General features: G+C 38.9%; 3 protein-coding genes across 5 annotated transcripts in view; 1 reads left to right on the top strand and 2 right to left on the bottom strand.

Annotated features, from left to right (window-relative positions):
• The window catches only part of LOC5520946 (dedicator of cytokinesis protein 1), a 47,106-nt gene extending 45,773 nt beyond the window's left edge, over positions 1-1,333 (top strand). For all 3 annotated transcript variants that reach the window (XM_048728568.1, XM_048728567.1, XM_048728566.1), the window contains exons 57-58: positions 48-254; positions 563-1,333. In XM_048728568.1, coding sequence (XP_048584525.1) covers positions 48-254; positions 563-661 — 306 coding nt within the window. In that variant the 3' untranslated portion in view covers positions 662-1,333. The remainder of the gene's footprint in view (positions 1-47; positions 255-562) is intronic.
• Positions 1,334-4,293: 2,960 nt separating this feature from the next.
• LOC5521045 lies at positions 4,294-8,268 on the bottom strand. The gene has a single exon (XM_032366066.2). It carries the CDS (start codon positions 6,787-6,789, stop codon positions 5,851-5,853), a length of 939 nt encoding a protein of 312 aa, XP_032221957.2. The 5' UTR covers positions 6,790-8,268; the 3' UTR covers positions 4,294-5,850.
• A 1,054-nt stretch (positions 8,269-9,322) lies between these two features.
• Positions 9,323-12,879, bottom strand: LOC5520945 (H/ACA ribonucleoprotein complex subunit 2-like protein). The gene is made up of 4 exons (XM_032366067.2): positions 12,673-12,879; positions 12,411-12,480; positions 11,344-11,449; positions 9,323-10,912 (listed from the first exon to the last, which is right to left on the bottom strand). Exons 1-4 carry the CDS (start codon positions 12,827-12,829, stop codon positions 10,787-10,789), a joined length of 459 nt encoding a protein of 152 aa, XP_032221958.2. The 5' UTR covers positions 12,830-12,879; the 3' UTR covers positions 9,323-10,786.

Below are 12,879 nucleotides of genomic sequence, written 5' to 3'. Positions count from 1 at the left end.
ATGATGAGAGGTATTTCACGGGTTTTCATTGAGATCTATTCTCCTAGTCTATGGAAGACACACCCGGGGAAGAGCGATCCACCACAGTCGACGGCCCTCCCAAGCCACCCCGACCCACCCCTCCCGAATCTCTTCTCATCAGTGGAGAGACCCCCCCGTCCCTTCCAAGTAAAGGAAGAAGACCGTCGCAGCAAAGGGGGAGTACGGCATCTAGCGGGTCCGGGGGGGATGTAGACTTGCCGAGTACGCCAGAGGTAGCAATGCTTTTCTATAATGTGAATCTAATATTATTTTACAAAGGTAAAAAGGCTTTTTTTATAACAAAATGGCCTTTTTCTCTCTACAGAATTGACTTTAAAGGAATTTTCGCTCTGAAAGCAGTACTCGATTTTATTTATATCCATCCATAAATATATCTATTGGTCCAAAAATGTTTTTATGGTACTATTTTTTCTACTTGTAAATAATCATGACTCTCAGCTCTATATTTGATAACAATGTTTCCCAGTACCAAAATGACCCAGATTTTAATAGCTCCAGCTAACGCTTGACTCGTTTGCAGTCCGTCCCGGTCGTCCCCCCTCGTCGCCAGACCATACGTGCACCCAAGCCGCAAGACTCGCCCCCAGTCCCTCCTAAGAGCCGGGACTCTCGGTTGTGATTTGCTATTCCTTAGTCAAATAGGTAGAATCCTTATCAATACAATATATCTATTCTTATACAATTCTATTTTTATTTTACAAGAATTCCGGGTTACAAATTATGGCACCGGCCGTCCATTCTAAGTCTGCCAATAGTGATGACGAGAAAGATTAGACAATAGAGGAAGGAAGAAATTGGTTTTAGAGACTCGTTGGACCTTCCTCTCATTAAAGAAAAAAAAAATTGGAAAAAAATCATTTGGAAATAACGCTGTAAATTAAAGGGTAAATTTTCAATTCGTTATTGCAAAAAAATTCACTTAGTCTTTTGCTCGGTCCCCTGTCGGGCCACCTGTGGATTTGGCGCCAATTAGCTGCTTGCGCACGGCAATTGAAAAAACTGCGGAGGAAATCACTGCTTTGATTGGCTGCGTTCCTCTATCAAAAATAGTATTTTTTTTTTACAAATATTGAAAATTTAGGAAAAATAGATTTGATTCTTATAAAGGAAATGCTTTTGTGTGATGATGACATTTAAGCTGTTGTGTTTATTAAGTGTCCTATTTCGTGAGACGGATAGGAAAGTAAATTCTAGAATTAAGGGCATTACAAAACTCTTTATACAAAATATAGGCCTTATTTTTATAAAAACCTTTTTATCATGCACAAAAAGAAATAAAATTATACTGGAATTTTTGTTGTCTCTTTTTTATCTTTTACATTCAAAAGAGCAATAGGCTGGTCAAAAATGAAAACAGACCTGCCAAGTGTTAATGATTCCGAATTACCACTTGTGCTCGTTTTTTATGGCCCTGGGTGCTCATTTAATTTTTAAGGTCATTGTTGAGGCTACATTTGTAATAACCTGCCACATTTGATGTAACGGCAACATTTGTAATAAAGTAGGCCACATTTGTAATAAACTATCTGATATCTCATGAGAGAAACACTAAGTTTGGTTGTCGTACGATGTTTCTTTCATGAGATATCAGATAGTTTATTACAAATGTGGCCGTTATAACAAATGTGGCAGGTTATTACAAATGTGGCCTCAACAGTCCTCAGAGGGCGCTTGTTTGAAAGTGGGCACTTATTATGTGAAACGGGAAAGTTATTTGTTTGGACCAAAATGTACGATAGCAATAAGGGACGGACCATTAGATAAGGTGAGGTGGGGAGAGAAGGTGATTAGGTGGGGTGGGGAGGTTTGAGTCGCTCATGTTTTCATAGCTAGATACCCCCTCCCCCCATGGCACCTCGCGTAGGCAATCTCTTTCAGAAACCTTGAGAGAAAAAGGAGTTTTAACGCCTTTAAATTTTCTGCTCCCAAATGACTGTTATGCATGTAGACTTGGTTCATATATAGTCGATCGACAAAAGGTTGGCGTCAACCGGTTTCGCGACTAGCCCGCATGTAAGCATGGGTAAAATCCACTGAAGCGCCTATCTGCATATATTAGCCACTGCATAACTTCAGAGCGGTAGCGGTGGCTAATATATGCAGCTTGGCGCTTCAGTGGTTTTCACTCATGCTTACATGCAGGCTAGTCGCGTAGTCGCGAACCCGGTTGACGACAGCCTTATTTCCGGCGCGTTATACAGCAGAGTGCGCGCACCTATAATAGTCTCTGATTGGCCACTGACTTAGTAACTTTCTCTTGGATATTTTGATTGGCCCAGATCAGAAGTTGAAATTAAGGTTCCCGCTTTTACGATGTGAGTTTATCGAGCGGTTCAAATATGGAGAAAAACACTACGACTCTCCCACCTAATCGCGATAAATCTGTCCTAAGTTCAGCCTTAGAGATGTGTCAACGTTATTTGGGATAGAGAAATCACACAAAGAACAAGAGAAGGCTTTCTCTGCTTTTCTGAACGATGATGTCGATGTCTTTCTACGGAAAGTCTTTCATTTACCAAGCAATTTCGTTTTTTAAGTTATTTTCCAAAGTTCTATCCAAAATAGCTAGGTTTTTACCAAATTTTTCATTTTAAGCTACAGATCACGGCAATTCTGAATATGTATGCGCTTGTGTTATGTACACAGAAATCTAAACGCTCAAGTTCACATCGAACGCGGAAAGTCGAGAAGCGCTTGCTATCCACGAGATACCGTTCGTAATCTTTCTTACAAAGAATGCAAGTATACATAGCAGAATTAAAACGAAGGAATGTGCACTTGGAAAGTAGCAGCATTAGTGGCGATGTTGGAATGTTTGTTTTGCAGGACGAAACCCTGAATAAGAGAAAAGCCATGCATAGATGTCAAAATTAATTTATTCAAATTTATTACAATGGCGTCACGGAACACAATTATATATTGCGTTGCGTAGACGCTACGAGAGGATTTCGCGAGTCAGCGGCTACGCGTAGGCTAAAATTCTTATGAAAGAAGCATTCTAGATTCTGAGTTTATTGCGGTACTAGTTTAAAGCCAAATCGATTGCGGAATAATTGAGGTTGTTCGAAGGTCAAAGTTTGGGAAAAAGCGACTGTAGTACAAAAACAATAATGCTGAATTCGTGTTTCATCGACTATATTAATTTGAATATCTCGAGATAGACGTCTTGAAGAATAACGAACATAATGTCAATCAAATAGTTCACAGAAAAAATACTAACATCTAAAAGTAAGATTTGATATGTCCATAAACATTTGTAAGTATTAACATTTGGAAAACCGTGTTTTCAAGTTTGCGCTTGGAGAATTAAGTAGCACATTTTCGCCATAATTACAATTCGAATGCATCCATTTTGATCGCTTTTAGTTTTCGGTGGACTGTGTTTAGACACTTACTTCTTGGATATGATTAAAGCTAATATCATTAAAGCCAATTATTTATTACAGCATATTTTAGAGGGACTCGCACTTTGTTTCTGTACTACAGTCGCTTTTTTCCAAACTTCGACCGATTAACGTCAATTATTCAGCAATAAACTCCAAATCTAGGATGTTTCTTTCATAAGAATTGGAAAGAATTAGAGAAATCACGCAAATATGATTGTATGGGAGCGCTTTGAAAACGCATGTTTTTTGGGGAAACCAGTCCTTTAAATTGACGCGGGCCACCTTAAAATACATTGCTTTTTCCATGATTCACCAAAAACTGGATTTCGACTTCAATCAGACTTCTTCAGGGCAGACTCTGGTTAACGAACACGACTATTTGGGTTTTTTGTATTTATGCTTTTTCCATGGATACCAATGACTGCGCACCCCCCCCCCCCCCCCCCTCAGCCAATCCTGCGTACGCGCCTGTATATCTCATCACGAAAACTCGTAATTAATTCAAGACCGGTGTCTAGATCTAGATTTGCTTGATTGATTGTGTATCTTTAATAAACAACTCGTTAAATGTTGACCTCAGCAGTATCCATTATAAAGGGTGAAGGGAACATCGCAGCTATTCTCAACCCCCCGCAACGCGGCGCTTGAGCAAGAGGGAGACCATGGGAAACCGATTTTTTTTTACTTTCCATGATAGACTCGTCGATCGACATAGTTAGGAAAGCCTTATAAGTTCGTGTTTATTCATATGTTTATTCTAAATACCACAAAAGTCTAACTAGTTAACTTGGCAGGGAAAGTGTTATATTTTTATGATATTTCAAAAAAGAAATACCTTGAGTGGGTTTTAATTAAAGACACCACATAGAGTGCAAGTTGAACTTTAATGGCTGTCATGTCTAGAGCCAACAATGCTAACAATTATTAATAATTATAAATAATGTTATAGTTAAACGCCCAAGCGAATATCGCTTATCCTGATGAACATGACAGCGTCATAACTACTGGCCCGCGATGATCTAACTAATTAACGTATTCCGAACATTTTTTACTATCTCCGTATAGACTAATGGAATTTCTTTTAAATGGATGTTCTTATATTAGTATAAGGATTTTCTTTCACTAAAATTCTAGGCCTACAATAAATGAATAATAAAGCGTGAATTAGACAAATTCATTGACATAACAAAAAGAAATCTTAATTTCAAATAGTTATACGATTTAAGTTTTGTTCTGTTTTAATTTCATATTGATATAATTCTTATAGTCGTTCTTCTTCAAACTTTGCATTATCGATAAATCTTTCGAGGCTATAGGGGCAATCGCACGTTCGTTTCAATGTGAAAATACACCATGGAATCGTCCATTTCTTGAGGGCGAAATAGACGGCTGATAGAGTATGTAGATGTGAAATCCGTTTGCATCGCGCCGAATTTACTCACAAGAAGACAATCAAACAGCTTTTAGATAGTGCCGTCCAGTAGTTTTTCTCTCTGCTGGATCGGTGACGGTAGCATTCTTAAAAAATACTGCTACCGATGCGACTGCCCCTTTAACGAAAGAAAAACGAAATAAATACGACCGAACAACTTTTCTAGATCATTATCGCCATGGCACTATAGAGCGTTTTTATGCATGGAGCGGTGTTCTCTCCTACTGGTGGTTTGACAAACAAAAACGACATTACCCTATTAACGTGAAAGCACTAAAGCATCATGCTATATATTCTCGTATCACATCATCTAACAAACAGATTTAAAAAGATACAGAGAATTTAGTCTTCTATAAGGAGTTGATAGGTTCAATGCGTAAAAATGTAAAGAATTGTGACAGAAGAAATTTAATTATCGGTTAGAAAAAACAAATATTTACTTAAAAGATTCGTAACGGAAGTTTTTCAAAACAAAACTCCCTCTTTTGATTGCGGGAACGACCCCTAACATTTTATCGATGCAACTAAGTTATATATTTGATTGAATTGCTTACTTTCGAGCGGGAATCTTGATCATTATTTACGGCATTAATTTCCCTTTTGTCTTTTCTGTCAAGAAAACAACCGGATTTGAATATCTTCAATAAATATTTTACTTCGAATATTGGCTAAGAATTTTTTATACTAGAATTACTAAGCAAGTGTATCTAGAACCTTTTTGTATATCTTGGAGCTGTATTCTATTGCATTTTTGTAATATACAGTGGAACGTCTTTTTGGATATGTACATTCGAGTTTAGTAGGTCCATAATTTTGCGATATACTCTTCATAAGTCATTCGAGATGTTGTAGATGTGTCAAATTGTTCTTCGCTTATCTTAGGCGTTCGCCTAACGTGTCGCAGAGCTGGGCGTAGCAATACGCTAAGTTCGTCGTAAATGTCCATTAAGACTTTGATGTTGGTTCTGGTAGTTGGAGCTCTGTAAGGACTCAGTGATAGACATCCATATCGTATCGTTCGGTGCCCCTTGGGTCGGTGACGGTCATGGACTTGACGCGTCGTTTTTGCCTACAGCTCCACCAGACAAGGAGTAGAACCTTGATTAGACTCATCAGGCCTGCAAGCCCAAGCAGCACAACATTGAATAGAGCATTGCGATCTTTCTCATCATCGGGCCAGTGCGCGTGGAATGTACCAGCAAAGCCGACCACGAAAGCAGGGTAGAAGGTAAAGGTGTAGCGGGTGTAGGGGAGGAAGACAAAGATGTCCAGAAGGAATCCGAACATCAATGCCCCCGCCAAGGCTGCAAGGGTGATAGTGCTCGCTATCTCGTCCTCGACACCGGCAGTGAATTTGAGGACGATTCCAGAGTGTAGGATCGCACAAAATGTGGCCCACGAAGCGTACAACCCTACTCCATTGGTCACGAACATTTCGATCATAAAGTGGTCGCAAGTGGAGAAGGATTTCCTTCGCAGAAGTAGCTCATCTAGCCGGTAGTAAGCGATGGCCAGCGCAATGAACATGGACAAGACAATGCCTCCCATGAAACCAAGGGATGCATTGATAAGCTTTTCTTCCCATAGGAATACCCATCCAAGCGTGAACCCGAAGCCGAAGAATACAATCAACATGAACGCGATGTTCATGACTTTCGGTGCATTGCTTCGACAAGGAATAACGAACGCGTACAGCAGCCAAGGAAGTTGCCATCCGAAGACGCCTGCCCAGATCCACCATGTCCACCACTGGGGCGTGATCTGTAGCTTGTAGCTCGTGTACCCATCTAACGGAATCGAGTGATTGAAGTATTTTAGCGGACTCTTGTCCTTGTATTTACCAAAGTAAAAAAACACAACCGCTGCAGCGTAAGCTAGAAACGCTGCTACCGTCACCATCGCTAGAGGAAAGCGGTACGAAACCGCCATGATCGGAGAAGTGGAGAAATGTTTTGATGTTGTGCGAAGTGTTCGCGCCCTTGAAGAGCTCGATGAGCAGTATAAGATGCAAAGTGTTCTAGGCGTGTTGGGCTGCGTCAAAACAAACGGTATGTTAATGAGGGCTTGAAAGAGGGGACACCTCGCTGAATGGACGGAGCTGTTTGGATGGTTGTGATCATGTGTTCTATTGTTCCAGAGGCTTCTCGGGGTTTTTATTATTGTGGAAGACAGCAGGTGAAATTCTGGGCTTAAAAAGCAACCCGAATTTTAAATTGTTTCCTGTGGTTATTCATGAAGTCGTGAGAAATTGTAATGGCTAAATAAAAACAAAATATTATCACTTTCTCACCAACGAGACAAATTTGTTGACATCGCGAGATTTCATATTTGCTCGAACTACGTCGGTGGCATTTTTCAGTAAGCTAAGACAAAACGCGGTCAAATTTTGCCCAGACTTTCGCGAACTTCGACGGCATAGGGAATACCTTTTTAGAGTACAATAAGATTTCGATATAGAGAGCACCGAATGTTCTAGAAATAATCGATCCTTTCTGTTTCTTATTTCCGCAAGCGAGAATTTCATTAGCTTATTTAAGTTTCCCTTAGGTTTCAATTTAATAAATTCTTTTAAAATATGATTGGTTAAATAACTAAAATAATACGCGTATGCTGGTCCTGGCTGGCTAGGGCCTGCCAATGGAACAAAATTCAATTTAAATTTGTTTATAGTTCAGCGTTCATTTCGTAAAGAAGCTACGCTCCCGCCGGCACAGTGGAAATGATTGGCATTCTGCCTCCGCTAAAATTCACCAAAACAATACAAAAATCGATAACTAATCAAGTCCTTTAGTATTTGAGAAAAGTTGCCATCTAATTCATTCGAAGTATCTCGACGATAGGGGGTCGCTCAACAAGGAAGTTAATATATTTCAGCCGAAGCCTTTAACAGACAAGAAACCTGTCTCTTAAATTCAGAACAAAAAAAAAGGTGGCTACCAAAATTAAGATCCTAAGAGTACCGGAACGATAATCATTTTATCATTATTGATTTCGACATCAAGTCCATGTAATTTGGAGTAACATAAGGTGATAAAATATCACAAAAAGATCTGAGGAATGTTCTGTTATGTCTCTTATCCGAACGCCTTTAATAGAGGTTTTCATCTTGTTAAACATCCGTATATTTTATCTTCTAATTAAGTTAAGCTCCTTGCAAATGCAAAGTTAAAGTGCTCCCTCAGGCAAGATAAGCGTTTGAACTACATACTAGCGGTTCTTGCAAATAAAGTAAAAACAACAGATAAAACAAATAAAATAGCTCATTCCGTCCATAAGACTAGGGATATGGAGTTACTGATATATTAAACATGTTAGTTTATATTTTATAAAAACTGAATGAAAAATCTTAACGGCGGCTTCTCCACACCTACCATTTCAATTAACAAAATTCCATGACATGACTAATAACCATATCGTGCGGTTACTTTAGTCAAAATCTAACATTTAACCCCTCAACCGGCCTGTACCGGCTTTGGGAAGTCCCCACAACCCAAAAAATTCATAAATTCAAAATAAACACAACAAGATGAAGATACTCAGGCATCAGTCTAAGGGATAAATGGTCTTGCAGATATGCATCCAACCAAGGTGTTGGCATCTACTCTTAAGCCAAATAATAGCACAGGTTCTTTGACAAATCTCAAATCGAACAAGGAGAGAAAAGCAGAATCACCCCTCTCAATAAAACGCTCAAAATACCACACAAGGGAGAGAGATCAGCAAACACAGCTCAAGACACAAATAGATACCTTTATTCTGATCCTCCAGGTACATTTCCTTGACCTCAAAACACAATGCCCATTCCTTGAAGGATTGTACAACCACGAAAATATGTTTACGTATTGCAAAGCATTCTGGGAGATCCAGGGGAAAATTCACGAGGGGAGGGCCAGTCAACACTCCTCTCCCCAAAGTCAGATGGTTTTTTATAAGTCTTTTCACCCCGAAGCCAAACAAATCAATTCCAGGTCATACAGACCCAGAATAGCAGTGTAAACAATTTTGGAATCAATTTGGTTTCAGAAAAGACACCATTTAGGAGAGCTGTGGTGATTCATTAGGAAATTATTTTCTTATCCGGGCAAAGCCAAACAAGAAAAAATCATCATGAATCCACCTTTGCTTGCAAATATCCATAAGCAAAGCACTCAATTATGCCCCAAAAGACTTCATGATGTCCTGAGACACTCTCCTAATATGCTCATAGCTGTATTTTTTATGAAAAATACAAGCAACCATCAACTTGTGCTGGCTTCAGCACATCGACGAGAGATTAAAAGTGGGGACCGCAAAGCACTGTTGGAAAGCTTGGATACCGCTGACTAGGTGCAGCTGTGTTTGACTTTGATGGGCTGTATAAAACTCAGAATAGGGGGGGAGGTATCTGTTTTCAGTCTGTTTTTTGTAAATTCAGCTCCAAAAAAGCCAGGAGTCAATGGGTTAACATAGATCCACAATCATATTATGGGTTGACATTTTTTATTAAGACAGAACGTTTTAAAGAACAAGAAATAACAAAAATATGGACGGCTCTGTTGTATAGAAATGCTTTCGAAGCTTCTAAACGCATTCTGATTGGTGGAAGGTCCATCAAGTTTTTTGACATCCTCGGAGACCCAGGGCGTCACGGAGATCGGGCACACAGGGAGCGCCCGAGAAAGAAACAGGATGATGCACAAAGCAGTGTGGTCCAAATAAAGAACAAATGTATTCAACTCACGCTTTTTGGGGGTGGTGGTTTTTCTAAGGGGGCAGAGAGACAATCACTCCACCCCCTCTCCCTCCACGATATCATTAGTTCACTGTCATTATCATGCTATCAATGTTATCATGTTATCAAACAACACTTTTAACAAATAACTGTGCAATGCATTTCCACCTAACACAATACACACTTAGATATTCAGTACTTGTTCTCCTTGAAAAAGTTTTTGGTGCGGCAAAAAGCAGTTTATATACAGTACATTTTCGCTATATGAGCATCTATTAACCACTTGTAGGCATTGGAGTTTTTTATGCGACAAGAAAACCGAGTGTTCGCTATTCGACCATCATTTTGGAAAATACAGTGACAGAGTTTTGGACAATGTGTCAGACTTTGTAATATGGCGGCAAAAATGGCGTTCTCTGGGTTTTCTTGCTGAATAGAAACTCAGATGTTCAAGTAGGTTAGGGGAACCATTGAAAGGTTCTAAATACCTATTATTTACAGCCAAATTCGTTGTCGAGCGACCTCTGCGAATCCTAAATCCTTGTCTCATTTGGGAATAGCGCTTAGTCAGACACAAGCTTTGGGGGCAGTTTGTCTGGTTGTGATTGTTTGGTTTGATTGACTACGTGCTATTCCCAGATTAAGAAAGAAATTTTGAATACTGGCAGGTTGTGCAGCAATGAATTTGGCTATAAAATTATTGACTGGCTAGTATAGAATCAGTTAATTACTATAGAGCTTTCATCATTTTTCTAGCCCCCCTACTCTTCTCTCCCTCAAAACTGCATTGAACAAGATACTATAACTAGCTTTAATATAAGCATGTAAAGTATATAGATAAAATCTCAAAGTCCTTGTCACAACCTTTTTCAATACATATACTACCATATATTCCTATTTCACAAAAGGTTGTCAGTGCAAATGGCAATTGGCAAATGGCTTTTAGGTACTAATTATTCATAAAATTTAAGGTGTTAAATCAAGTCCAACAATGTCAGAGCCAAGCATCGGTAACGTTTGATGGATAGTTGTTTTGATTTATCCATATTCTTGGAGACACATGGTTACTTTTGATTGTGGGACTGCTATTTTGCCAATCGCCATTTGCACTGACAACCTTTATTGAAATAGGTGTATATACATACTGTATATACTGCACGGCCAAAGAACACTCAACGCAGCAGTGAATAAGGCAAGTAGAAATATAAAAAGAGTTTAAATTGGCAAAGGTAGTGCCTTGATGCTATCATAGCACTCTTCATAAGGCTCGGTAATATCCTCATGTTTTTTTATGAGTACAATACTTGTTGGTCGCTTGGTAAGACTGGATGCTCCCAGGTCCTAGAGGTATTACAAATTGTAAGAATTAGTTCATATGAAATCCTCATCATATGAATGCATTTGTAACTAGTTTATATTTTATAGCCTAATGTATGGGTTTACAACCCTTGTAAAGCTTGTTTTATGTCAAATAAGATGGATAATTTCTATGAGTACTAAGCGAGTAATAATAAACAAAAATAATTTCCCTTAAAAACAATGATGCAACTATTTGTCCAGTAACATTGAAAGGTATGGCTTTTGTCACTGCGTACATAAATAGTATGAGAATGATCAGGGCAAAATTTACAAAGATAAGATCTTGGAGGAATGCATTTTAGCCTTGAGATACTAAGGTGTGAATAGGAAAAAGGAATCCAGGATGTGAGAAAGTGACGACCATTTCTAGGGATTGTAGTAAATAATACAATTATATTTATGATCACACCTACCACTTTAGAAGGCACATATGCATAGGGGATCTTACTATCTTCACACATTACAGGGATATGAGATATGACATCTATAGGGGAAACGTCACCAGCAAGAATAACAAACCTAAAGAAGAAAATATTAAGAAACATAAGTGAAAGCAAAGAAAGTAAATACCCCAACCTAGCTGACAAGGCTTTTTTTATGTGTTTCAGATCACCTATAACACTGAAATCACATGACCTGTGTGTTAGTTGTATGTTATAGTTCTATATGCACATAAGTTTTATGGAAAAAGAACTCACCATTAATGGCTGATAAACAAATATACTCATGTATAATACGCATGTTGAAAACAAGTAAAAAGTCAATAAAAATAAGTGCGCTAGAGGCATAGATAAACACGAAAACAGTGTGCGCCAAACATGCGAGTCCCATAAATGGGCACTAGCTCAATAGATCCCTACCCCGGGAAAGAATGAGTTCAATAAACCTCTCTCATGGGATAAACATGAACGTCAAAATCCCTGACTACGGGCCAGTTTAACTGTTTAAATCCCCACCCCTTGCCGCACCTCCCCCCATTGGCTTAACATTGATAGGTGCATTACATCCAGGACTTAAATTTTTATCAGGGGCAAATCCAGAAATTCCAAAAAGGGAGGGCAGAAGCAAGTATTTTAAGGAAGGGGGAGCCATATTTATTGTTCTTTCATAGATGTCCTTATATTTCTTATTATTATTAATATGTCAAATGTCTGAAAATGGAGGGCCCAGGGCCCATCCCTAGAAACGCTTATGTTGTTCCTGGTGGGACTTTCAGCCCAAGAGGTAAATAGCAAAGTCATCATCCCCTTTTACTACAAACCCAGTACAACAAATAGTAAAAATATACACAAAACAATATCTATCACCTCCCTGCTATTTCGATGTGTTTTTGTTTCCCTGTTCAGTTGAGCAAGAATTGCTCACTTGATTCACATTTGCTCTACATCTATTTTGAAACAAAAACTGGTTTTCCAATTCATCAACAGATATCGTAGATAATATATTACTATACACTATGAGTCTATATGAAGAAACTTACCCTTTTTCCCCCTTTCGTAAGGCCTTTACGACTTCTTTAACGCCTCGTCTCAAAGTCTTCGCCTTGGAAGCTAAATTCAAATATTTACGATTTGTTACTTTAAAACGTTTACAAAACGGCGGTAACACCGAAACGCCAGCTCAACAAAACTTACTTTAGTTCTGAATTTGAAACAATCATATTACTTCATCCAGTAAAGGCAATACAATATTCACCTTTCACAAACCAAAACAACATTGTGGATGACCAACGTCAAGCTTACCTTTCTTGACAGTTTTATAAAGTTTCTTCGTCAACTTTCTACTTGCGAGAGGCTTGGCAATTATACTAACAGCAGCAGCAAGTTCGTCGTAGTCCGGTCTTGTTTCTCCGTTCTTTTCCTCGCTTTCTTCCTTGTTCTTGTCCTTGGATTTCGCCATTTTGCCTTCTCGCACGTGTGACGCCGAATACACAGCTGGCCGGGAGAAGA

This window comes from Nematostella vectensis, chromosome 6 (assembly GCF_932526225.1).
Source record: "Nematostella vectensis chromosome 6, jaNemVect1.1, whole genome shotgun sequence".
Taxonomy (NCBI): Eukaryota; Metazoa; Cnidaria; class Anthozoa; order Actiniaria; family Edwardsiidae; genus Nematostella; species Nematostella vectensis.
Note: the sequence above shows the minus strand (reverse complement) of the source record. Positions and strands in the feature narration are given on the sequence as shown.

What these genes read in the sequence shown, in the direction of transcription:
- LOC5520945 (XM_032366067.2), bottom strand. Translation starts at nt 12,829, where the DNA reads ATGGCGAAATCCAAGGACAAGAACAAGGAAGAAAGCGAGGAAAAGAAC. An exon ending in TTATAAAACTGTCAAGAAAG is followed by an intron (nt 12,481 to 12,672) that starts GTAAGCTTGACG and finishes ATTTGAATTTAG; the next exon opens with CTTCCAAGGCGAAGACTTTG. An exon ending in CATATGTGCCTTCTAAAGTG is followed by an intron (nt 10,913 to 11,343) that starts GTAGGTGTGATC and finishes TAATACCTCTAG; the next exon opens with GACCTGGGAGCATCCAGTCT.
- LOC5521045 (XM_032366066.2), bottom strand. Translation starts at nt 6,789, where the DNA reads ATGGCGGTTTCGTACCGCTTTCCTCTAGCGATGGTGACGGTAGCAGCG.